The sequence below is a fragment of the Helicoverpa armigera genome, chromosome 1 (assembly GCF_030705265.1).
Source record: "Helicoverpa armigera isolate CAAS_96S chromosome 1, ASM3070526v1, whole genome shotgun sequence".
Lineage (NCBI taxonomy): Eukaryota > Metazoa > Arthropoda > Insecta > Lepidoptera > Noctuidae > Helicoverpa > Helicoverpa armigera.
Genome location: NC_087120.1, coordinates 18272537 through 18299030, shown reverse-complemented (window position 1 = coordinate 18299030; position 26494 = coordinate 18272537). Strand labels below are relative to the sequence as shown.

The following is a 26494-nucleotide window of genomic DNA, read 5'->3' as shown; positions in this document are numbered from 1 at the left end:
GACGTCACGTACGCGCCACTTCACTGCAAACATATGTCCCGCTTTTCATTTGTTTTGCCTTCCCCGACCGGACTTAATCGGTAATTAAGTATGCTAAACCCAGCTTATTTGTACTGCTCCCAAATAACTAGTAAGTGAATTAAGTTTCACGCCACTTTCACTTGCTTCCAGGAATTAGCGTTCCAAACGCGCTTACAGTTTTAATTGAATCACTACTTGATTAAACAGAACTCTTAATAAACAAACCCGGCGAGGTTTAAAGAAGTGTTTGAAGTACTCTGGTCAATAATTCCGCAGTAAGAGGCGAGCTTTTAACTAGCAATCAGAATCTCAATAGGGAAATCTCCTAGCGGTTTTGAAAAGTCACTCCATCGGTGGTTGGTTAGGCGGATATATTTATATTGGAGATTCTATTTATTTTCGATCGGCTTAAAGTCCCGAGGATGGCCTCTTTGGACTGGCATAATAAAAACAGACTGGAGTTATTTGAACCCTCATACAGAAATCAAAAGGGGCAGCAGAAAGAGTCATTTGAGCTAACCACTTGCGATTTATTTCCAATAGCCACTTATGTTTGTCAGGCACAATAAATAAATTATGATCATTAGCTGATAAAACAACTGACTCTTCCATCAGTCGGGTCACGCTAACTGCATATCAAAATTAAATGACAATACTTTTCCAAAGGAACGCAACCCCTGTAGTATGAACTTGTAAAACGGAATAATAAAAATGCTTGAATACGTAATAAAGCAAGGGTTACTAATGACTAAGTAGACAACGGAATTGTATGAAAAACCACAGGTTAAAAAAATGAAAGCTACGTCACAGTACGTAGAGCTAAATAATATAATAAAGGTACGTCATACCCACGACGCAGACAGATCGAACTTTATGAGATATTTACAAGTATTGTGAGAATCAACGGCTTTCCTAGCCTGTAATCAATACAAATTATTATAGAGGAACGTTCGTTTGTACTTTGCTTGGAAATGATCAAGCTTTCATGGCTGAATAAAATAAATTGCTCAATTATGGGACAAAGGAATTTAATTGTATAGACTTGTTATCTATAGAGTAGAGAGTTATAGGTAATGTACAAATACTCAGAGACATTTGCGCAAGATGGCGCCGGGTGAGAATAGTGTCAATCAGAATGCATCTATCAATATTGAATCAGTGCATTAAGCTGATAATCGTACGTGTGATCTCATGTCGCAAGCGCTCAAAGCGATATTGTGTTTGGCAGGACGTGTGACGTACATTACCAGTTGTAAAGCTATGTACAGACGTTATCGTTCTCAGTACGCGTCGTTGGTTTCGCGTACACAGCGCTCGATAGTTCAGTGCCTACAATCGGCATGTAAAATCTGAGCACATGTGCTGAATCTCCCCTCGCGGAGCTTTCGATTCGAAACGTGTCTAGGCGTAACGTCTACGCGTACAATGAAACATCGAGTGTGTACGTAGCTTAATGTCGAGTGTGAATGTGCCACACCTAAGGCCGTTAACTGAGTTAGTGATCTGCCGTCTGGCCTGTGATTCCGATAACATATTTATGTGGAAGCTCTCTCGGACTCTCATTGCCGAGCGCTCTTCAAAATGTTTCCGTAAAACCGTACCGTCCAATTGACACGAACGGATAAAACTTGCGACTACATTCGGAGATACGAGTACACGTCTCGGAAATAGACCTTTATCTTTCTCAGAGTTTCAGAGATTTTATCTCAGGCTGTTACCTACCCTACCTACCCTTTGTTAAAGAGCGGACGGCATGAACGCGTTATGTGAAAGCCAAAATTGGGCAGCTATTAAATAAGCTGATTCTGATTATGATATGCTTGAAGCTTAATTTAAATTGCAGTGAATTTCAATTCTCTACTATCTGGAAATAATATTTCTATTTATAGAACAGTAGGGATTAAACCTGTATCGAAAATCAGGCATACTGAAATTCACATCAGGCTAGCAAACTCCCAATTATAACGAATTAGATAGCTATTATTAACGGGAAATATCAATTAAAATTGTGTACTTTACTAAAATAAACCTTAATAGCTTTTCGTTTATCATTTTTGCACAATCTAGTTTTAATTTAAAATCCAGTTTGCGGAGCGGATATTAATTGAAATATTTTACCAGCTAAAACAATAAGTTAGTTCAAATTAACTACTTCGTATTTATTTAACTGTTATGAGTGCTGAAACAATTAAGCTAGAATTTCGTTGACCTAAAAAACCTTCGTAGTTATAAACAGCGCGCTGTAATTTAAAAAAATAACGTCGTATTTTCACTTATTTACGGTCATTAGCTTATCAACTCTTAAATCAATAAACGGCGAAGAGTAATGAAGTTTTTTAAGTCGATGGAGGTTAACTGCATTTAAAATAAATCACCCTTCTAACGTCGCCGATGTCAGCGAGTAAGCCACCTGTGTACCTACTTATCATTTGGTGTAAGTCGTTACGATGAAATGTACATATGTAGTGATAACTACTCCAACAAAAACAATGAAATTTTAAAATCACAAATTGGACAGAGACAAAGGTGTATGATGGAGCACTGTTCCATTTCAATATTGTTGTGAGTGCTCTGCCAAATCTGATGCACGAATGATCGAGCGAGTACTTACCGAGAATTATTTAAAAGCTTTTCGCTCAAAAACGAGTACAATCATTATTGTAAAATATGTTCACCTGAGACTAAACAAAACTTCTTCCGAGATAAAAATATAGATGCTGCTAAACATACGTTAAGCCGTTGTTATGAATCATCCGTATTATGCTCCGAGAACATGGCTGCAAGTTTTTTTAAGATCACATTGCAATGTCCTTCGGTATCGATGTTGTTAATTATCACCCCGGGTCGCAAATAGCGTCGTGTATTTTTATTTGGGATGGGTCGGGTATAATTAACGTGCAGCAAGTGGTTGCGGCGACGGAAGGGCATCGCTCCGTATTGATCGCGGTGTAGTTGAGAACAAACCTGCACGATTTTCGTCATCTCCTGGATGTCAATGACACCGTTGCCATCGACATCGTACATGCGGAATGCCCACTTGAGCTTCTCCTCGGGCGTCCCGCTCGACGTCACGTGGATGGCCTGCAGAAACTCCTACAACAAATTCAACGATACACAACGCGAGTCGGAGCCATCACAAACAAGATCACGGTAGCTCTCTTGTTTACATCTCACATTGCATCTTAAAGTTAACTATTGCAGGTGCCAAACAATATATTCATTTGGTCAGTCGCAATGGATCGAGACAGTTGGACTTAGCGCAAGCCAGTCGCATTGCTCAGTTTAACGCCAGGATAATTTCAATGAAAATTACAGCAAGCATTATTGTGTGACACACGTACACGCCAGCAGTCTTAAAACTAGCTAAGATATGTTACCTTGAAGTCGATATATCCGTTCTTGTCCATGTCGAATGTGCGGAAGACGTGGTCGCAGAACTCGACGGCATTCCCGGACGGGAAGAACATCTTGTACATATCGACGAACTTGGCGGGCGTCAATCTGCCGTTGGGGCAGTCTTGCTGCACGGACAAAAATGAACTATGTGTCAAGTCGGAAGAGCTAATCAAACCTAAAGTTTTGTGTAACTTCTTACAAAAAAGGAAAGTTGAATTCAAAGGTTAGAAATGAATGATTCAATTATCAAAATCCGTCAACCTATTGAACAGAACAGCAGTCTCAATTGATTTGGGCTTAATGTTCTGCTTTTCTTTAAACTTCCATTGAAATATTCGTGTTATTATTGTCAGAAATCACAAATACGCCATGTTTGGCTCGAGACGGCAATATGCAGATGTGCATGGAACCGCTGGCCTAGACTAAACATTGCATGCGGGGCCGGACGTGGTCGCCACAATCGTGTAGGTTGGTGCTAATGCAAATTTGTCAATCCAGAAATGTTTGCGTGTTTGCTCAAGTTAAGTGAAGGGGTGTACGCGGCAGGCTTAGACACTGTCAAGTTATTATTGTGTGGCTTTGTTGTTATAATTAAGTATTACGAACAAGTTGGCAAAAGCCCGTATACTCTGACTCCTCAAGGAATCGTTTCTTTGTTTATAGACGATGTGATCATTGATCAGTACAAAAAGTACGAAATCAGAAAGCCATAACACCTCTGACAGATAATTTTAAATCAGGTCTCCATTTAATATTAATAACTATTTAACGGAAAAAGCTAGAACGAGTGCGATTTTGCATTAATTTAAAATTTAATTACTCTGAGGCCTTAGTATCCACAAATTGGTATCGCTGGGACTGTAGCCAAGATTGCTCTTATCTACATCAAAAGCTTATGAGAAAATAATCATCCGAGCCTTTATACTGCATTTTACTTGAAAAATTACATCGTTAAGGCAACCCTAGGTTCATGTACGATTATATAAGTTATATTTTTTAATACGTGTCATAAAATATTGCAGGTCTTGTTCAGCGTCAGCCGTTTATACTAGCTACCTACAATCCTACATAAGTCAGCTTAGGTATTATTCCGAGGCCTTTGTTCGAAACAGCGAAAGAAGAAATTAATTGCATATTGTTTTCAGTTACAATAGAAAACGTAAAATAGAACCAGTCGTTAAAGGAGAATTATTAAAATTCATATCACGATTTCTGACATAGGTATCATCCCCTCATTAGTAAGTTGAAGAAGGTTTTATAACAATAACAAGTTATTCAATAAATTCAGTGTTAAAGTTTATCGCATTTCCAATAAAATATTTTATCAAATAATAACAGAGAATGAACAATATTGCAAGTTTCTAACGAGGGAAATTTACAAGATAACTGAGCTTAGTTGCGATTCCTCGAAGTTACGATTCCGATTAGCTGAACATTTGCATTTTATGACAAGGCTGTAGAAACTAGAAAATCATTTATTTGCTGTTAAATATTTTACTGTATAATTTTAAGTTAGTCATTTATCACCAGTTAGAAAAAAAAGGATAAACACAGTTAAAATAAAGACAGCATGAATGAAATATGACGTCAGCTCGCCAACGCTGCGAGCGTCGACAGTTCCAAAAACAAAATGTCATGCGGCGTGACAACGTTAGACAACCCGCCTACCCGTCGAAAAGCGTTAATTTTCTTTACGTTAGAACCATTTATTTGTTTTCTTTCTTTTTTATGAAGATAATAAGGTGCAGTTCAAGTCCAGCCTGGTAGTCAGAAACTCAATTGAGACGACAATGTCCTCAGGGATCTGTAATACCTCACTGTCAAATGCAATTAGGTATAGTGCACAATGTAAAATGGCGAGCGTGGACGAGTTTCCCAATTCGATAAGTTTGGACTATTTTTAGATTTCTCGACTGGGAATTTGTTAGAGTTTCCCATGTTAATGGGAAATCGCTGTAGAAGTTGGAACTGGAATAGTAATAGATATAGGTGATATGTCTTACCTTGAATCCCTTGTACCATTCCTTAATGGTGGTCTCATCGTAGGACGTATGGGTTTTTAGAAAATCCATGTCCTCTTTCGTCAGCTTGTCTTTGCTAACGAAGCAACCCATGGTGAATGCTAGAACAAAGAGAAAACAATATTTGTAAATCATATTCTGGTTTACTGGATCTTGAATTATAATGATCTGAAGAAAAGTCTAGAAACCGCCGAGCGATTGAAGTATTAGGTCTAAATATAGAACAATAATGAAGGTGGGGTCTTAAAAATCAACGGTAACCCAGATTCGCGATTAGATACTGAAAACTAATACGGCTGACATTCCCAAAGTTTCTTGTAGGCCAGTTGGCTGGCCTGTACAAAGCGCTCAGATACCATTACAGTATTGTTCAAAGCCTCCCACTAATATTAATTTTCACGATAAGAAAGTTTAGTCCGCCGGCAGTCTAGACAACGCCGGCGATACGCTAAACTCGTGTAGGTACCTACTGTTTTATCTATGTGTGTTGGGATCAGCCTCAACTGTAATTTAGGTGTACATTTTAACACAGAAATATGCTTGCTTATATTACAAGACCTGCATTCATTCGCAAATACAGGAAAATAACTTTGGTTTCGTAATATAAAATGCCGTTTACCGCATTACAACCAGATCGTAAACCCATTAAAAACTCAATTTCAATTTAAATTAAACAGCTTCACAAAGAGAGAGTTAATAATTTTTCATTTTAATTATCTGTAAAGATATAATTATTCTGTGAATGTAGTTTCATACGCATACAAAACGGAGTTCATTAGCCGTGGGCTGAAAATATCTATGGGATTGTCAATACTATGAAAGAATAACACCAGTGGGGTAACTAATTGTTGGATATCCCCAACAATTTGTAATACCTCGACAAACGTTGCATTAATAAATCGATAAATAGTGGGAGGCTTGACAGGAAAATTGCGGACAGTATGCAACAATTAACCGTTATACTCTATAATCTCTGTAATAAAAGACGTAGATGTTATGATTAAAAAAGTAAAATCTGAAAATAGAAATATTGTTTACGTTGTTAAAGGGCGAACGGTAAAGAATATGCCTAACGTCCTCAAGAAATTAAATACTCGCGTCCACAGCACGGTAATAGGCAGGAGGGGTACGCCAACAAGCAATTTGCAACGTAACAAAATTGTCAAGCCGACTATGGTCGACGGTATCTATTAACAAGTTAATTTCAGTCTAGACGTGGTTCACTGTTCGTTATTCGGCCACGGTTATTGCATCAGTGAGTAAAGGCTGGTATTTTTTCGTGACAGCCGAGAGCCTAGGGCGTGGAAATGTCATGGACACCATGATAAAGATAAAAGTGGCGTGTAGTCTGCCGTCGCGCATCGGGGAACCTCCCAATATTTGGATAGATAGTCAATACTGGAAGTGCAGACCAGATTTATGTCTTAAAATCCATTGTGTAGATGAATATTTGACTACAAAAGGCGTGAATACTAACATGAGCACAGACAGGGCTGAAAAACAGCCAACAAAGTCAACGAAAGGCGGGATTGAAAGCTTTTTCGAAAATTAATAAAGCAATCCGTCTGTACGGTGTAAAAAACCTTTGTTTAAACATCGCATACGCCGACAGGTGCTTTCAATAAAAGCTCCGTAAGAACAATGGGCTTCAACGCTTCCGTGCTGTACACGAATTATAATAAAAAAGCAAGCGCCTGACTTAGATGCTGGTGTAAGCGCCAGCAGCTCTGAACTTATAATATTTTCATTTGTGTGGCTCGGCACGACGGAAAATAATAACTGCCACATTATTTCTGCACTCGGGAGCTGTTCTAAGTTATTTGTTTGTTTCTTACATGCTTAGTAACATGGTTTTTACTGCGTCAGATGATGCACGAGAAGCAATCAAGCAGCTTAGGAGCGTTCGAACATAAATCAAAGCAGTTTGGATGAGCTGAAGGCGGAAACACTAGATTGCTAGAAACTAAGCTGCTGTGCAAAGTACTCAGTATTCCTGCACAGGGCACAAGTACATCTTTGAAGTCTTGCAAGGAGAAAGCGCTATTCTGAATGCGAGTGCCAGACATGAGTACTGGGATTTAAATGTTTTGATTATAGCTGTAGTAGCGTATACTATAAATCCTCTAAGCAGTTTTATCGAAAATATCACGGCACCCTAAAGAAGACCGAACGACGGGTATCGTTAATTTAATGGAGGTAACTTTCAGTCGGCTTCGAAGGGAAATTCGATAAAATAAACCCGGGGCAGGGGCGTTCACTAAAATGCAGAGTCACCGCTCAAATCCATCATGTACCTACATGTTATTTAGACATCGGCGCGCACCTGTCATGGTGTAGCTGAACCAAATAGGTTGCAGCCAGCTTAGGGTAAGCGCCCCGCCTTAATTGGATAATTTCTAATTAGTACTATCGATTTCTGATTACAGAACCGAATTAATATCGAAAATGTAGACCCTAGAATCGAATAGGTTATGTTATAATGTGATTTCAGAAGTCTTCTCTTCGAATTTCGACTCATTATATTCTCGACTGAAAAACCATCCTATTATTAAACTTTGGCATTTTCCGGGTCAAAAATTTTGAAAGTTTCATTTAGAAAATTCTGCAACGCCTTTCTAAAACGAGATTAAATAACTTCTCCGGGAAGCTAAAGAGCATTTTAAATGAAGTGCAGATTAATTGCTGAAACTGTTTAACAATCCTTGCCTTTGTGTCCGTACTTGTACAACAATGTATAATGTAGAATACATTCAGTAGATACAGCTGACACTACCAGTAGCTGGGGTATTGAGCGGCTGTCCGTACCTACACCGAATTTACCAACTTGTGCTTCCACTAAAGTACTAAACGTAGCAACAAATGACTATGTATTTTCAACCTTAACTGGAACATAATTAATTTTGAATGTAGACAAAGTAGATGTGATTTTGTTCGCCTAACCTAGATAATAGTATTATTTTGTTAGTCGCCGGTGACGCTCACACGGCGGCCCTAAGCTCGGACAACTATGAATATAACGACGAAACTTTTACTTGTGAAAGCCAGCATCAAATTAGAACAGTACCCACTAGACCAGTGGCTATTGTTGCTCAAATTGCTGGCGATTCTAACTAAATCGATTTAGTAAATACTGTTTGAGATCCCGAATAAATAATACTGAGTGTACCGTGCATTTCTTATAGCGTACGCCATAGCACGGCAAAGAGTTACGTCATAAAAACCCATACCTACGTGAATTGCTATTTTGAGATGTTTCTAAACGCTATGGAAAAAATAGCTTAAGTGATTTACGCTCACTCTGCAGTCGATACACGAAAATAGTTTTACGATAATCCAAAAGGCGAGATCACTTGTGTTTCATTGAATGTCGTTTCGGCGTAGCAATTGGACGTGCCGACGCATAACACATTGGATATTTCGGCATCGCACATACATATGACGGGTGGTCTTGACAATGAGACGGCGCGTGGTCACGAACTGTGCCGTGTCCTGTTGACTCCTTCGGTCAAACTTTTTGCAACCATTGAATAAATTTTCAAAACCGAGGTCAATTATGCTGAGAAAAGATATGAAGACAAGACTACCAATAAACAAACTCTTAGATCACTAGTGAAGCCAAGAATTCATTATTAAACTGTTGTAAATTTCTTGTATCAGAGCGCAGAAGTTTATCTTAGATGCGGGCGTATAATTATTACCGCGCCTTAGCTGCGAAACGTGATAAAGCGCATAATTACGAATTCACAAACTTACGGAGAACTGAAACTACGTAACCTGCGTCAGAAATACTATGTATTGGAACTTGAAACGTTATTATACGTAATTAAGAGACGTCCAACATGACGAGTTGCGGCAAACTGATCGATATGCATCAGCTAATATTGATCATACTCGCACAAAATTGGAATCATCCGTTCATGAATTAGAGCGGAGTTATGTCGGCATCGATATGTTCTCGTCAGCGATGACGACAACACAATGAAGACTCGTTTGCAACTGCATACCTACTGAATATTTCACGTACCTACATCGAGTTGCAAAAATAGCGGACCACGTGAACAAAATCATCAATTCATTTGCGATTTGTTCCAAAACCATTTATGTTAATTCCCTTATTTTTAAAACGTGACGCACAAATAATGAATTCATGTGGATGCGTAAATAATCCAGCGTAAATGCAGATAACATTATAATCCACTGGCCTGTAAAAGTAATGGCTACAATTTACATGCAATGGCTTCTATTACCATATAGCTGTGACAGTAATTTTATATTTGTAGGCGAAGAAAGAAATGCATAAACGTTGGACGAATATGATGTGACCGTAACCCGGTGGAGGCGCGTCGATAACTGCAACCACTAGAGTGAAGGACGGTGGAAAGTGTTAATTTAGCACGGTCAAGGCAAGCGCTCAAGCTTCATCGAGATAAATACGTTAGAGCTTTTGTGGCGCCAAGAATTGTGGCGAAACCTCGCGCCGCACTCTCGTCTCGCAGCGGCACAGCTGACGACTTGTACATTCCTTTATATTATACCAGACTATTCAGCGGGCGTTTTAATATTCCTTGCAATGTCACAAAGCTTTTTATTCGAATTAGCGGCTTTTAAAACGTTCCATTAATATGACTGTGATTGATATACCTTTCCAAATTAGCAAGACAATCAAGGCGCTTACGTCAGCACATCATTATACTTAACGTAGACGTATTAGGCACACGTTTGGATGTGAAGTGTTTACCAAGTGTACAACAATAGTGTAGTTTGCAATCGGCGCATGTGTTAAGGAAAGGTTGCAGCGGCAGTGGCGTCTGCTATTAGAAGGATGCTTAATGCAAACGGCCGGTATGCCGGTCACGTTGGCGCGGCCGTGCGGCGTTTCACAATTTCATGAATGCCTGGCTGCCGCCTGACATTATTACCGCAATTAAGTGACCATTACAACCTCACGAAGACACTGTATAATAATAAAACTGACAGTTAAAAATATCAAAACATCTCTGAGAACATCGCTTTACACTCTGTAGCAGTTGTGAGCTGGGCGAGTGGCACGCCACAAGGGTACCCGTAATGAAGCCAATATAAAGTCCGACAAGTAAAGGCTTGCCATGCCACAACACTCATAAATTATTAAAATAAAAACATTCCGCCTTACGTGCTATTTCACACGAGGCCTTGAATTATTAGACGAACGTTGAAGAAAGCCGCAAAATTAAGATTGGCCTTCCTGTGGAACAAGGCGAGTTTTATTTAACGCGTTGAAGTTTCTAGAGAGCGAGGTATCCTATTGTAGGAGTCTTTATCGTAAAGGTTCTTTTATTCTGTGCGCTGGGGCTGCACGGGGGAATATCTCGTTATAGTGAAATGATACGAGGTTGTGTTTGTTCGTGCGGCGCTGGGAAGACGTGTGAAGTCTCGGTGCACTCGGCTGGGCTGCCGTCACAGTGCTGCCTAAATTATATAAAGCATTCAGGGCGCGCCGCACGGACGGACATATACTTGATTGTTATTCTATTCGTCCTTTGACTCTTGTGCACCACACTCAAGCTCTGCTCTTTGAGTACCTCAAGATTTAATCTTATGAGATAGGTACGCGGTAGCTAAAGTGAGTAGGAAAAATATACGAGTACTTGCTAGGTAAACTATTACGAAAATTATTTCGAAATGTTAAGTACCAAGTCGTAAAGTGCCATATCAAGGCTTTGTTTAATAGCAAAAATAATCATAGGCGAACGAAGGCTCGTGGTATTAATACGGAGAAGTTTATAAATTGGCCATTTAATATTTCGTTTGTTATAAAAGCTGAACTAGAAGTTGGTCATGTTAAATTAGAGACCGCGAAGTGATGAAATAATACAAAAGTCGAGGAAGTAGCGCCGCGCTGGCCGAACCCAACGCTAGTTAGTCGAGTGTTTGTTTGCTCTTGAATTTAAACGTTTTGCCGAACGAAATACCTTGCTTTTCTAAGTATAACTAACCAAAACAGAACACAAAATGTACTAATTAAGCTTAATCTGCCAATTAGGAACAACAAATAACGTCCGTTCTGATTCTTATGAAAACACTTAGAGATTGATTACATTGATAACAAATAACAATATGTCGTAGTTCTTTTATTAGCGGACGGAAAAATAAGCTGAAAATTTCCATTTACATAAATTATGATATTTACCGCAGCAGTAGATAAAACCAGCAACTCACGCGGCACAATATAATTAGTTAACAGGCATGCGTAACACCGAGCGTCTAACGACACTATAAAAAGCAAAGAAATCAACTTCACACGAATAGAACTCGAGTTAACTTGATCAAAACAAGTGACAAGCGAGATTTAAATAGCGTTTTAGGAGGAAACGTTCTAGATTCAAGAAGTGACATTTGGTTAGCCAAGAAACAAAGGAAAAAAGAGGGTCTTCCGCAGAGTGGTCAAAGCTAGTGATACAATAGTTGTCAGACGTACGGCCGCTCGGAAATGTAGAGGCTTTCACGGCGGCATAATAGAGCGGGCGCGTGTGAAAACTAACACGCCGGTATAGATAAAAGGCAATTTTCTGTTTGTATGTGAGCGCTGGTGTCATGTCGGTTCGCCTAATTGAGGTTGAAAGTTATACGATCATGGTTCCGCAGCGTAACAGTCAGCAGTTTCTGAGTTCCCGGCACGTAGGCAAGGAAAGGGGTGACTGGGTGACCCGGCGCGGCGGGACTACAAAGCCCGCCTGCAAAAACATAGATGAAAGAGCTCGCGTAATGAGCGGCCTTGTATAATTGATGCCATAGAACTATACCGCCTTGTTCCCGCACTAACTTTGCTCAATTCTTAAACCTATCTATTATTTTAAAGTTACAGCAATATAATTCGATATTTGCATAACTTATGTAAATTGTATGCATCGACATCTGCCAACTCGATCATTCTGAGCGTAGTCATGCCTACTATTGTAAGCGACAGACTTGTACATAATGCATTATCTATTCGATCAAACACGGAGCGAACATACAATAGAAGCCACCGCGATGTAGAACACTGGCTGTGAGCTTTAAAAACTATTATCACCTTTATTATAAGCAGGTAACTACGTTAACACATGCAAAGTCATAAGCTCACAAATATAAACTACATTTGCATGCATAAATTAAGTGACCATTAATTTTATTCAGCACTTCATTTAATACGGCAGTTAACCATTTCACAACAAACCAACTCGGACAGTCTACAAAGTTTACACAGCGTAAACTCCTGAAATAACGGAATATTAAGCGCGCGCTAAATTTAAATTGTCAGTGTGTGATAAGTTAATTATTTGAGAGGAAACGGCGGCGGGAGTCGAATGTGTGAAGTCGGTGTGACGCGAGACTTGTCATTCAAACTAAGCGGAGAAAGCCGCCCTCATACTTACTATTAATCAGGAAATGCACTTTGCAACTAATTACGCCTAAGTGATGGCACGCCTCCAACGCACGCCAATATGTTTACAATAAGGATATTAGCCAGATATTACCTTAGTTAGGTTCTATCTGTATCTACCGCAAAAATGATTTATTTATTTATTTATCAAAACAAGGGACCGTCCTTTATTTCACCGTTCAATACATAAGTCTATGTATAAAATGTTATCCGACATAAACTTTAGTTGTATGAATAGTTTTGCTTTGATTTCCCCAGAGCGTTCGAAGATTGCTGGAAATGTTATTTCTCTTGTTTGTGTTAAAGTCTTTTGTATGAACAAATTCATTCTAGCGACGACGTCTTTGTTGATTTGGCAACAAGTGTACGTTACAAACGAGTGATTTAATTTCGTTTCTCTTACAATCCACGTTATCTAATCTAAACACGAAGATTTAAAGATTGTTATATTTCCATTTTGTAATATTGAAGCGACGCGGCTAACTATCTTAATTATGTTTCAATTAACTGTTAGTAAAATGTAATATTGTTTCGACGTACCGATGAATAACCACACTATGAAGTTATTAAAATTTTAATCAAAACTCCAATGTGTTGTATGATTGTTTAACATTCTATTCACGGATGAAGTCGGTTAAAAAATATTTCAACTCACAATAAAATTCCGTCGGGAATATAGTGCACTGAAAATTACTTTAGCATGAAATCACGTTGCGGCCTGTTTTTTATTGGATCACTCGATAATCCTCTTTTGAAATTTGGACATTGGCAAATAAATTGAAACCTTTGCGGAATATTAACAAATAAAAAGTTTCGGGAAATATATACGAATGTCCAACATTCAATAGGATTAATTATAAACTACAAAATAAATTCATACATTCAATGAATGGTATTCAATTAAACAAAAAATAAAAATATGCTATACAAAAGTAAACTTAAAAAACTGAAATAAAATAAAATCAGCACTACAAATTAAATACAACACTTGCACTGAATTAACATAATCAAAAAAAAAATATTCTAAGTGACTAAGGCGACGACACTTAGGCGATCTGACCTGCGGAGATGTATCGCGACCGTGAGGAGCGGAGCCGAGAGGGTGCAGTGTCTATCAGCGCCGGGACTCCGAATGCGTATGGCTGCAACACTGGACACTTGTGGCGCGGACCAACTGAGAGGAGGCGCCGAGGCTAGGGGGTGCGCGCGCAGCGTCATCCCGCGAGCCCCGGGTGCAGTCCCGCCTCCCAGTTCCTAGAACTCCTGTGTACCGATGCAATCCTGATCCCACCTCCATTTAATTATTTTGTACCGCAACTATTTCTCATATCAAATAGCAACATTTCGGACTCTTCGATAGAAATGTACGAATTCATCGAATTCGGATTCGGTTTTGATATGCGATGTAGCCGGAGATACCGCTCAAATTAAGTACCTGGTATTGAACAAAGGTTTTCTGGAATACCTTTGTTTCAAATACCGTGTACCTATATTTATCTAATGTAATCGGTTTACGTTTCTAGTTTATGCATGAGTTGCATTTTAGGATGAAATGCGCGCTCGACCCTTTAACAAAAGCGCCCAAATCCTGGTTCGTCGACGGACAATAGTTTTAGTTAAAGCTGTAGGTGGAATTACAAGCTTAGTTCCTATATTTCCACCGACGGTACCGTTAACGTAATGCATTTGGTATAAATCCTCTCCAAATATAGCTCCCAACTTGTAAATCAAATAGAAAACCGAAATACGTACCTGAATAATCTATTCCTCGCTACAGTACTGAGAGACGAATTTAATAATTATTAATTAATGCAATTTCGACAAACGAAGTTTCTGCAACTTCAAAATGCAAAGTACTTGCTTTGGCCGAACTTGGTTGAAGAAAACTGACCGTATCTTGCTAATTAAACCTGAAATATAACTTTCAAATCATAAGAACTGTTTACAAAGTACTTAACGTTGAGAAAGTTAATTTTCACGTGCACACACACACATGTCAAATAACCTCAGAACCATCCACGAAACTAATTTAATTAATAAATAGAATCATAACTCTGATCCTCTCACTTATAGAACCACTCAAAGAAACACACAAGACTGCAAATGCGTAAAGAGAGCTAAGTAATCGAATCCGAAAATTTATATTCCGAGCGTTTCCGAATCGAGTATTTTATACAATAACGGGCAGCACGAAGGACAATGCCAACTCGCTGACTGATCTTCACATACAAATGAATCCTGATAACCTGCCAATGACACGAGACAGTTGCTGACAACATACGAAATACTTCAACGCATTTTTTGTAGTTAGTAAAACACTGCAAAAAGGAGTAGAGGGCAAAATCACAAAGGGACATAACTAAAATGCGTGGCTTATTGGAGAACAGAAGACAAATAAAGTCCTTAACGCTTGAAATGCCGTGTGAATCGGAGCTGGCGATAGCTATGGGCTAACAAAAGGAGTCCAATCACAGTTGTAAAGCTGAGTCGGCACTACCGGCCCGGTACGTTTCCCTATCTAAGACGACAACTGGCGCATACATCCGACATTCGTTGGAATGCAGCTTGAGATATTTTATAGGCAGTTTCTAACTATCGACGGCGAACTTTATCTTTGTACTGTGCGGCAAATATTCTCCTGGTCTGTGGCAACAATTAATTTTATAAAATAGAGTAATACAAAACAAAATTGGATTAAAAAAGTGATAGTTAAAAATTAACGATGCAGAAAATTTCAGCAGTATTCCAAACGATATTCAATCAACTGTTTGCAATGCGATCATATTAGTTTAGTGGACCAAATAAATTCAATGAATTATTTTAACAAATTGAAAATGTAATTTATATTTGCAATCGGAAAATATTTAAGTGCTGTTAGTTTGTTACATATTTTTGTAAATGCCAACAAAATCTAGTGCAATTATTTGCTAGGATTAATTGCTCAAATAGGAAACTGATCGTGGTAATTGGCTAGTGCCTACGCATTTCTGGTTGAGAATACTCGGGTAGGTAATACCTACCGTGGACATCGTGGCTCGGTACAAACCTACAGCCCAATCGGAATCTGCATTCGATCAGAGCAGGGCATGCGTCTAATTAGTAATCTGCAAAGTCACTGGATCGCAATCACACTTTGATCAAATGCAAACTTTACCTTTGAAACGTCAATCTCTGAATCCAGGAATAATTTCACGCTCAATATGATTCCACGTCGCATTTCATTTTTTTGCGAGCCGTATTCAGAGGGGCCTCCCTATATGATACATTCGGGGAAACCGTTAATGAAACTATGGGATAAATGAAAATATTTTTCTTTGTTGGCCCAGCCTCGATGGGTTCACAATATTTTTATCAATTTGAAATGATTTTTATTTATTACGCCGAGCATTCTGAACATTTTAATCTTCATTCAATTAGTCTTAAAAATACACCAGTATTTTGCAGTGCAAATTCGCGTCTTCATATTACCTCCACGTTTCGAAGCAATTTCGGTGGAGTGTGCAGTTAAATTATTATTTAAATGAATGTAACTGCGGGCAAATGTAATTACTATTTCAAAGATAATGAACGCATATAACGTTTCAGGTAAAAGGAACTCATAAGCTTTTACAAGTTATTCATTCTTAATTCGTGTACATATTGCAAGTATAGCTAGCATGCATTCATGACGCAAGTACGGCAGTGTAATTAGTTCTAAAGGTGAAGTAATTTAAGTCAAATCTTTGTCAAAGGCAAGCGAGGTTTATACGGGGAAGGGTAAATTGTTGAAACTGTTAAACTAAGTTTAGAGTAGGACAGAGATTGCGACTGAAACGTCAGATGTAAAATATCTGTGCTGTTCAAACTGTTGGCTCTTTGTGATGATGGCGCGGTGACAGTTTGTCGTGACGCAATAAATGTCACGCTTGTGTATACACGCTGACACTCGCTGTGTACACAGTGGTGCAGTGTCAAGTGTTGCATACATACAAAAACTTTGCTTCAATTATTAACAAAGTTTCCTATAGGTGACTAACTGTAAATCATGTTTATCTGGGAAGTCTAGATATAACTATAGGCACTTAACGAATCAAGTTAAAACGCTTTACTAAAGCTGAAGTGTCACCTTATCAACACGTTTTTAATCATATCAAACAAGCCAGATTTTTAGTATCGAACGCAATCGAAAATGGTTATAGTTATAATAAATGCTCGAAAGACGCAAAATATTCGCGTTAAGTGCTACATCAAACACGTTAGCGTCGATATAAATTGGCGTAATGGCAGTCTACGAATAGTTCAGTCGACGATATTGTCCCCAGGTGAACCGAAAAACATTATTATCTATATTCAGAAAGAAACCGAACACTTTTATATTGAGTTTTTGTTTCAATACAACGTAGAAGCAGCACACATGTAAAACAACAGTTGTTAGATACCTTATAATTGCGCAATACAATGCTGAAATGCTTTAGAAAATAAGTACCTAATGACTATTCGCAAGGCATTAACATGCGTCAAGGAAAAACCCGTGGAATGATTTCCCACGTTTTATTACAAGCGGTAAAAGTGAGAAAGCTGACAGTTCGAAGCGGATCCCGATCGCGCTATAATAAATATATGATATACGTTCGTAGGTAGGCATAGGTGGATCGTTAAATTGGGCTAGGGTGAGGGTGCGACTGTTTTCACTTCATATTAGAGTAGTAACGTCGTGTTGATCAAAAAACATATTCTATAACAAATTGTGCCGTATATATTTTATAAAAACTACGGTAAATGGAGTATTTTTGCGATAATCGCATGCATTTGTATGCCCTATGTAGTTCTAAAATGAAATACTTCGTGACTCCTCAAATATTCCAAAACAACGTAGAACTGGTCAGATAAAACTGAAAAACCTCGGACTGAAACTAAATAGATCTGAAAAAGGAGATTCAATTTGAAATTGAACTAAAGTAAACCGTCCCAACTGCATCCAAGTGAAAAGTGATCTTGTTTGGATATTTTTAGCCTTTACACGATTTCCAGTATTTGATCATAGGAGATGGGTATTAAATTCTAGTTGCAAGTAATATAGCTATACAAGATATTCAAGAATTGAAATTCTACAAGTTATGAAAAATATTTAGGCAAAGGAGACGAAGATATATCAATTCCCAAAATAGCTTCAACAATATCCATCAAAAGGAATGACGTCGCCGTTACAAGTGCCTGTTATAAAATAAAAAGATTGGAACGCAGGTCTGACTTCCAGTCTCCGAATTAACAGACAGCTGTGCAGAATATCAAACTTATAAATGTATGCCACTCATTATTATTTCAGGTGAGCTGGCAGTCAGAGTCTATTTCCATGTTATGTCGACCAAAATAAACGTTAAGTGCTGTGTATTTGTTGAACTATGTAAGTCAAATCGTAAAGCAGTCGCAAATGGCAACGTTTTTTATCGGCCGACGGAAGATTCTGGCTGGATAAATGGCTGTTTTTCTTTCGATTTTAAAGTAAACAATTTGTGTGCAGTCATTCGCCTTCGCGCATACATGCATACAGGTGGGAATAAGACGCTGCGATGTTTGCAGACAGTTTATATGCAGCGGATGTCCAATTTGTGTTCAAGAAGCATTGTTATTGTTTTAGAAGTAGCTTACAACGAATCAGATGTAGGAGCAGGTCAACAGGCAATCTATATGTTGGTGGTTACGCTTCGAACAGACAATCCTCAAACCACACGGCGGATGCAAGATGATGGCTCTATTATATTAATCTGATTGCTGTCGTATCACGCGCCGTAATATCTAGATTGTGTTATCATGTAATTCACAATGGGTATCAGATTACTTGTCGACAATCAGCGTTCCTGTCACATCACAGTGACAACGTTTTTTGTTTGTAACAGCATAATGAAAGAACAGTTGGCTTGCGATATACAAAGTGAACAATAAACAATATCAATGACTTCCTCCTAATTGTGTTTACAAGAATACAAGAATAGCTCAGTAACGACTTCACTTGGATAACTCACATGAAACTATTCGCGTGTTATTCCTGAGGAAAACGATAATGAGCTAAGAAATGTTAGAAAAAAACAATTATATTGATAAAACATCAGTATTATCTTTCTTATGAGGGACATTTTAATTGTTTTTCCGGCGAGCGGAGGGCATTGAGCCCTGCTACCGTCGCTGTAACTATGGACAGTAAAATGTATGAAATAAAAAGAAAATAGCGATACACGTACAGAATATACTAACAAGATAGTTACCAACAAGAGGTAACAAGCGAGAAGCGGCGCCTGCTATGTAGGTACCTTTTTTTAATTTATTGCAAGTTTCATCATGTAAAATCTCTTCATGTTTTTGTGGTAAACCAACAAAGATCTTTAATAACCAACCGGCATATAAAGCATACAAGTACCAATATACGAAATACGGAACACATACAGGAATCAAATAAATACTTCAAAAAGCAACGAGCTTCAATAATAGTGCGAAATGAAACACATGGTGGTTGTACGTAGCTACAGAACAAATATTAATCCCGCCACGTTAAACTCATTGTATTTTCATAAAATATTTTGTTTTTACTTTTATAATAACAAGTGAGGCTTTTATGGAACCAGGGTAAATATTAAAATATCGAGAAATACACGTAATGCACACACTCGCACAGAGATTTAACGTGTATGTACAATATTCTTGACACGCACACATATCATCCTCCGAACCTTTTTCCCAACTACGTTGGAGTCGGCTTCCAGTCTAACCGGATGTAGCTGAGTACCAGTGCTTTACAAGGAGCGTCTGCCCTATCTGACCCCCTCAACCCAGTTACCCGGGCAACCCAATATCCCTTGGTTAGACTGGTGTCAGACTTACTGGCTTCTGACTATCCGTAACGACTGCCAAGGATGTTCAATGACACGCACTCATATGTACAAAACAAAAGAGAGGTGAAAAGAGAAAACATAAGATACGCTACAAGCGTAACATCGGATTACAGTAAAACAATACCTAATGATTAGCATGAATTCAAAAGTATTATCGTCGTAATAACTATTGGCCTCGATTGCGTCCAAGTGCATCGGAGACCGACTTAGTATTCAATTAATCTAAGAGGCTTAGGTTGATCTGCTAATAATTCTGAATTAATAAGGCCATTTCTTTTCCGTGTTCATTGCAATAGTGGTTATTTCTTTGTAATCCTTCACATGCTTGTTTTACATCGCAATCAAATATTTTCCAAATAAATTCAGTCTTCGAGAAATAGACTCAATATTATCATTCTATATTATTTAGGGTCGGCGTATTTTGTTTTTCCTTCCATACTCTTCTTCTTTCGAGAAATAAACTAACAAACATACAAACACAGTCGAATTGAGAACATAAGAGGACGTGTGTTGTTTCCTGATGTTTTTTGAAAGTTGGTTGAAAGTGGTTGAAAGCGCATGCCTTATTCCTTTTTTACTTTTCTCGCTATATGTTTTAGTCCTCATTTCACTATAAAAGTATACGTATGTAGGTCTCTTTACTGGCTTGTAAGTCGTATTTTCAACACCATAATCGCACGTACAAAGAGACGCCTCCGCTACGGTAACAAGGGCGCGGCAAGGCGAAATTCTACAGCAATTGTAAGTTCTTTTAGAATTCCTACAACCATTAGCATACGTAGAAGTCATTTTTATGAAAATATAATGTACCTTTATAAGGTGTTATATTCTGACATATTTCATGTCAAAAAGTCTATAAAGGAGCACTACTAAAAGGTTTGAATACGACAATTTTTACGATACCAGCTAATACCTACAATTTATTTAAATATTTTTCTAAATCTATGAAAAAAGTTAGACTAATAGGTATTTATAAGCGGCTGTAACCGTGCGTGCTAACCTACTTCTAATATGTGCTGTTAAACAACAAATTAACTATCCTAGTTATCGAACTATTGCATTAAACTATGTTCGAGACACATCAAGTTAAGTAAGCCGCTCCGGTAAGATTCAAAAGTTGTAACCAGGAGTAGCAAGTTGCAAGCTAAGCTAGGTAACTGGTATGTCTAACTTATCTAGCTAAATAATGTAATCGGCTTGCACCGAGGTAATGAAAATGTTAACAGTGATTAGCAACCCGCTGTGTGTTCGTACATACTTCGTAGCGTCGCGTACAACATTTGATGAGCAAGTTCGAAACCTTCGCAATGTTGTAGTTTGATACGATCGCGAGATTGTCATTGAAATAATTTTGAATAGTGTATGAACGGCAGATAAACTAGGAATAGAATGTATGCCACCTAAAGACATATACCTATCATTTTTGTTTCGTCAACATCTTCAATACTAATCTTCCTTTTCGACCGACGTATACTTTAAACAGTGGCGAATGGCTCAAGCATTAACATCTACGACTGTACATACAAAAGTACATACCCACTGACATATAACACAACTGTGCACAATGTACGTGACGGCAAACGACATACGTCTATAATTACGTGATCCTTACTTCGATGTAGGCTAATCGTCGCGCCGCCATTACTTAAAGACACAAGATTTCCAACCTATAATTAAGCAATAGTGTCAAATGATGATACGGCTGTTTGTGAATTAGGTCAGTTAAAGGTTACGCTTGAACAAGGGAAGGTTTTATAACGTTGTTTTAAGTAGCTTCATTCAAAATTTTGACCTGCTAAACATCGTGTTGCCGATAACTTTTATGAAGACTTATATGTTAAGTAAATGTTGGCATTTGTGTTTTAAAGAAATTATAACCCTTTATATTCTTAGGGACTTTTGAAAATTTTGTTCAGCTGCTTTTGACGCTGAAAGAAAGAGCTTAGTATTTATACATTTCACAACTTTGTAGAATACGTGGTTATAATGTAGGCAGCGCACTGAAAGCTTACAACACCCAGTTGTAAGTGCAAGATGAATCTAAATGAAACAATTTCTGAATACAGTACTCTTATTCTTAGCGAACGCTGTAGAATATCTTAAGTCCAACTTGAGAAACCTTACAAATTATTTACTATTATAAAATGGAACAGTTCCTAAGAAATAACTAGGTAAGTAGATTTATTGTAGTAGAAATATAAATTGAAGTAGATGATTGGAAATATCGGACTATCTTCCGAGAAAAGAAACTCTTTGAGGCTACTCGAGTGGTATTATTCTTGTAGCAATTGATGTTAATTCATTTTGTGAAGGTATTTACTGGTGCTGAACAATAATATTATTAGTTGCACAAATTGAATTGCTACATAAGCCCGTTTCTGCGAGCTACTACGCAGAACCTGCCTGTTAGCGGTTCAAATGCACCCGTTCTCTGTCCTCTTAAGAAAAACATTTTACTGTAACAACTTTTAAGTACTTCTTAGAAGACCGCTTTTAACTGGAAACAATTCCTAGTTGTTAAGTCTTTTCTTGTGTTTTATATATAAAGTTATTGTAACTTACATTCATAAACACTTAAATGATGTACCTATTTTTATTTGATAAAACCAAATGTTGGTAGAAATCATTGATTCAATAACAAACACTAATTGGAGCGGTTTTTGCTATTCGCAGTTGCGGTCACGGCAAACGGAATAATATTTACGTGCGTGTGTTCAAATTTCGGAAAAGCTGGAATCTATGGGCGGAATGCTTTGACACATGCATATAGAGGTATGCGAGGGATGGCTGTAGGCCGGAATGTTCATGCAATATTGGAATATTGCAGTTTGTTTGTTCCTTGATTGATTTCCGAAGGGCAGCTTTGTCTCTCGGCCCGCCAATTAACATGGGCACAAGAGTGAGCTGTTGGTACTGTCGGCCTTTCAAGTATTAAGATTGTTATCCGCCCTGCTGTTTTGTGAATTCATTTTTCGTCAATAATGAATCATACATGCCTACTAGTCCATCAAACGTGGCCACCCAACGTGAATCCTTCGTTGAGTTTAGTAACAGTTAGAGGACAAAATAAATTCATCAAAAAATCTACCTTGTATTTCAAGTAACAGCTTAGCTCATTATGCACAGTTGCAGTATGTTGAGAAGACTGTTACACATTGTACGTACGTAATAGGACCGAGTAAAACTCGTTTACTCGAATGAAACGTACATTTTCCTCAGTGTTCACAAATAAGACTAGACTTAGACACGATGGTACGCCCGCATTGATTAGACTCAACTATGTGATGTTTAAAATAATTAACAATTTGTAGTTTATTCTTCAGTTTCCGTGAATCTGTCTCCGGTAGCTGATGCTAAAGAATACTGGAATTCCTTCAGTGGAAATCCAAGCAAGGAGATTGCGAAAGCAAGGAGATTGAGATTGAGAAATTCTTTCTTTGTAGTGATAGCACTAATAAAGACGGTATTTTCTGAACTAGATGTCATAAAGTCTGAGCTACCGTAAGCTTAGGAATGCCAACTACTCAGCTATATGATCTGAGCCAAGTGTCTTACCTGGAATAATAAACTTTAATTCTCCGCTGCGAGTTAAAAGCCATTTTCATCTATAAAGGCAGCAAAAGTATACATACTACCGAACAAACAAAACCCGAATATGTAACAGATTTCCCAATAAGTCGATAGAGTCAAATGAACGAACGGCGCAATTCGCATAGAAAAAGGTTTTATTGAAATCCGCAACCGCAAAAGGATCAGCAAGCCAGGTGTCATAATTCCATCAGTTTGCCATCAACTACGGCGGCTGTACACTGGTGAGCTAAGTGGCGGGACACGCGGCACTTTTCCACGCCTCGTGGCCGTTTCACCGTGACACCGCACCGCACGATATTCGACGAATAAATGAAACAAAAATCTTCAATATTCGGTAACTTTTTCGGCAGTCCTGTTCGTTTTGTAACCAATGCAAACTGCACCTTGTCACATATTTGCAGTACTCTTTCCAGGACCCTATCGGCAAATTGGAAAGTGATACCAACTTTTTTATTGCAGTACGGGCTGTGAAGTTTGTTTTCGGGAGTTTTATTTTCGGAAAGCAACAAATATTGGACCGTAATGGATATCGCAAAGTTACGGCGAATATTTTGGAGCAATTTCCTGCCACTTAAAAGCTATGCAGAGAAACTGTATAGTCAAAAAGGTTCTTTCTTTTTTAATTTACTACATATGAAAGACCTATTCTGTTATTCTATAAAGCCCTCTGACAAAAAGATGAAAAAATATGATAAAGTCCGCGGCCCGTCGGCTTTGAAACATTATAATGTATGCAGCCCAACGTAAAAAGAATCGATATTCAAATGAATTTCAATAAAATTTCGACAAAAATTGTAAAGTGAATTGAATTATGAAACTGTGGAATTAATTTAGCGTTTGTCTATCGCGGTGTCACAACTGTTCTCTACGGAGGCGTTCGGAAACAGCCGGCGTTGTTTTTGTTAGTTTTTTGCAGATACAAAACGGTCCGAGTCAAAATGTCGATTTTGAACGACATTTCCAGGGTACCTGGTTATGTCAAGTCTACTGGAAGTCAACTGAGCAGAAATTGCAATGAATATTGCTTGAATGGAACTTCACTAGCAGTGCAATCGGAATATGCAAAATCGTTCGTCTATACTAGCATTGACAAAGTTAGCCTGCAGCCCCTATAGGTGCCTCTTGATGCGAATATTGAAAGCATCAAAGGAACACATCGTCAAAAGCCAAACACTTGTGAACGGTTTGACCAGTTTTTGAACTCAAGGTATCGTGAAATTGGGACTTTAAGAACAATATTGCATTCTGTCATTTTAAAATGGATTTATTCTGTGGAACGTTTGTACCGAGCTGCACAATCTGTCGCGATGGCTTCACGGTCGTGGATAAAGTCCAGTATTCTGGTCTTACGAGGTAGGTACGAAACCTATTTATGGCTTATTTTTATAACACGGCAAAACTGGTGCGTCGTAAATCTGGAATTTCCTCTCAAACTTTATCACCTGATTCACGTCCAAATTGTGTAGGTAGAAGCTGAAAAGATACCAATAGGATAGACACTGGTATTAAAATAAAAGAATTGCTACAGTCGGAGAGCAAATAAAAGAAAAAGTTGGAATTGCCACTGTGTTATATAAAGTTATGTGATTGGATGTTAATAATTGTGTTTCCACCAGGGCTGCACCTATGAAAATCTTTTTCCAATCGGTATCATCCTACTTCAACTATATTTTGTTTAAAAAATATCAACCCTGGTCTATCAATACAAATCCCAAAGCAATATAATGTACTCTCAGGAATCTATACGTAATAAAACATCAAACTAGAAATTACAACAAAACACTAGAGTCAAGTAATAAAGTATCTTGTTGTTGTAGAAATTGAAATTATTTTAACTCCAAGAGAGGCTTGACTATACTTTAAAAGGCAGGATTATACTCTTCATTTACATAAGAGGCTTAGTAAAATGGGAATAACGGTCGATCTTAGGCGGAGGCTTACATCATTATATTCCTAGGTATATTTATATAGTTTTATAACCTATGAGGAATACTGCATGGAAGTGTTGCAGTAAATATCAACAAGGTATAGCAAGCATTTATTACACCTTCATATTACAGCAAACCTAATTAGCTAATAAAGAAAGCTTTCATTTGCAAACGCACGAAACGTAAGCCAATGAAATAAGGTAAAGTTGTCACGAATGAATAACGACGCTTGCTCGCCGGAGCAATGCATGTTCATCACTCATTGAAAAATTGCGGTTTCCTGCAAGAGAATATATTTCACTCATAATAGGAGCAGCTTTTACACTCATTACGGCCCTAGGGGGTAATATTGTGTGAACCCATAACATTTTTCTTGAGCTCTAAGCCCTGCGCAGTAAAAAGATCTTAAGAAGACACTACATTTTAGTGCCGCCTGGAGGCACGTTCCACGAATACAGCAATATACTCGTACTTGTGGCTATACAACAGATCCACGAATTCATCGACTAAGCTCGGCGATGTTGTCTTTTTTCGTCGGCATCCTATAGACTCTTATAAAGTATATTGTCAGAGATGTCGGACACTGATATGAGAAATGAAAACGATTTGTGTAAGTGCAATGCCAGCAGACGAACGATACAGGGATAGGGAGGGAGGTTCGCTACACCCCAGACATGTAATACCATTTACGACAACGAATAAATGGCTGTACTTATTTTCGAGATACAATGCACATATCAACTAAATCAAAGGATAAAGGTAAAGTTACGGTGTTGCCGTGCTTGTGTCTATAATTAAACTCGTATATTGTTAGAAGTTGTGCGTAGGCGGACAACACTTTGTTCAATCTATTAATACCTGATGTAGATAGATAGTGGTAAACAATATTGACTGAAACAAATGGAGACAGGAACAGAAGTTTTTAGAGATTTAGTCAACATAAAAGGTTGATAGTAAATCCGGAAAATGGTTCTCGTATTATAAGCACAGGTACTAATGGACTGAGAGTAAAAAGAGCGGTCTACATTGTAGAGAGGAATAAAGACTATATTGTAAAAGCTTAGGTATCTTATGGTACACGTGGAAAGTCTTACTAAAACACTTTAGTATAATTGCATGAAAGCGTAGAGAGTCATGCACGAGTGCTCAATTCGGCGGAGTTTCCATCAATTCAGGATAAAGTCCTTGCAGACGTCTGTTCGTGGTGCTTTTCTTGTTGCCAAGTCTACCGCATTTCGTGTGCCGGCACGCTTGACTGTCACAGAGGCA

At 38.2% G+C, this 26494-nt stretch overlaps 2 protein-coding genes across 7 annotated transcripts in view; both read right to left on the bottom strand.

The window, feature by feature from the left end:
• LOC110372443 (neurocalcin homolog) overlaps positions 1–26494 on the bottom strand; it is a 98260-nt gene that overhangs the window by 15604 nt on the left and 56162 nt on the right. The gene's annotated exons all lie outside the window — the stretch shown is intronic.
• The window catches only part of LOC110372444 (neuronal calcium sensor 2), an 84717-nt gene that overhangs the window by 2534 nt on the left and 55689 nt on the right, over positions 1–26494 (bottom strand). For 2 of the 3 annotated variants that reach the window (XM_021329167.3, XM_021329166.3), the window contains exons 2-4: positions 5421–5539; positions 3399–3542; positions 2986–3114 (exon numbers count right to left, since the gene is read on the bottom strand). In XM_021329167.3, coding sequence (XP_021184842.1) covers positions 2986–3114; positions 3399–3542; positions 5421–5531 — 384 coding nt within the window. In that variant the 5' untranslated portion in view covers positions 5532–5539. Of the gene's footprint in view, positions 1–2985; positions 3115–3398; positions 3543–5420; positions 5540–13900; positions 14015–26494 lie in introns of those variants that run through there. The other variant, XM_021329168.3, reaches the window with a different exon arrangement.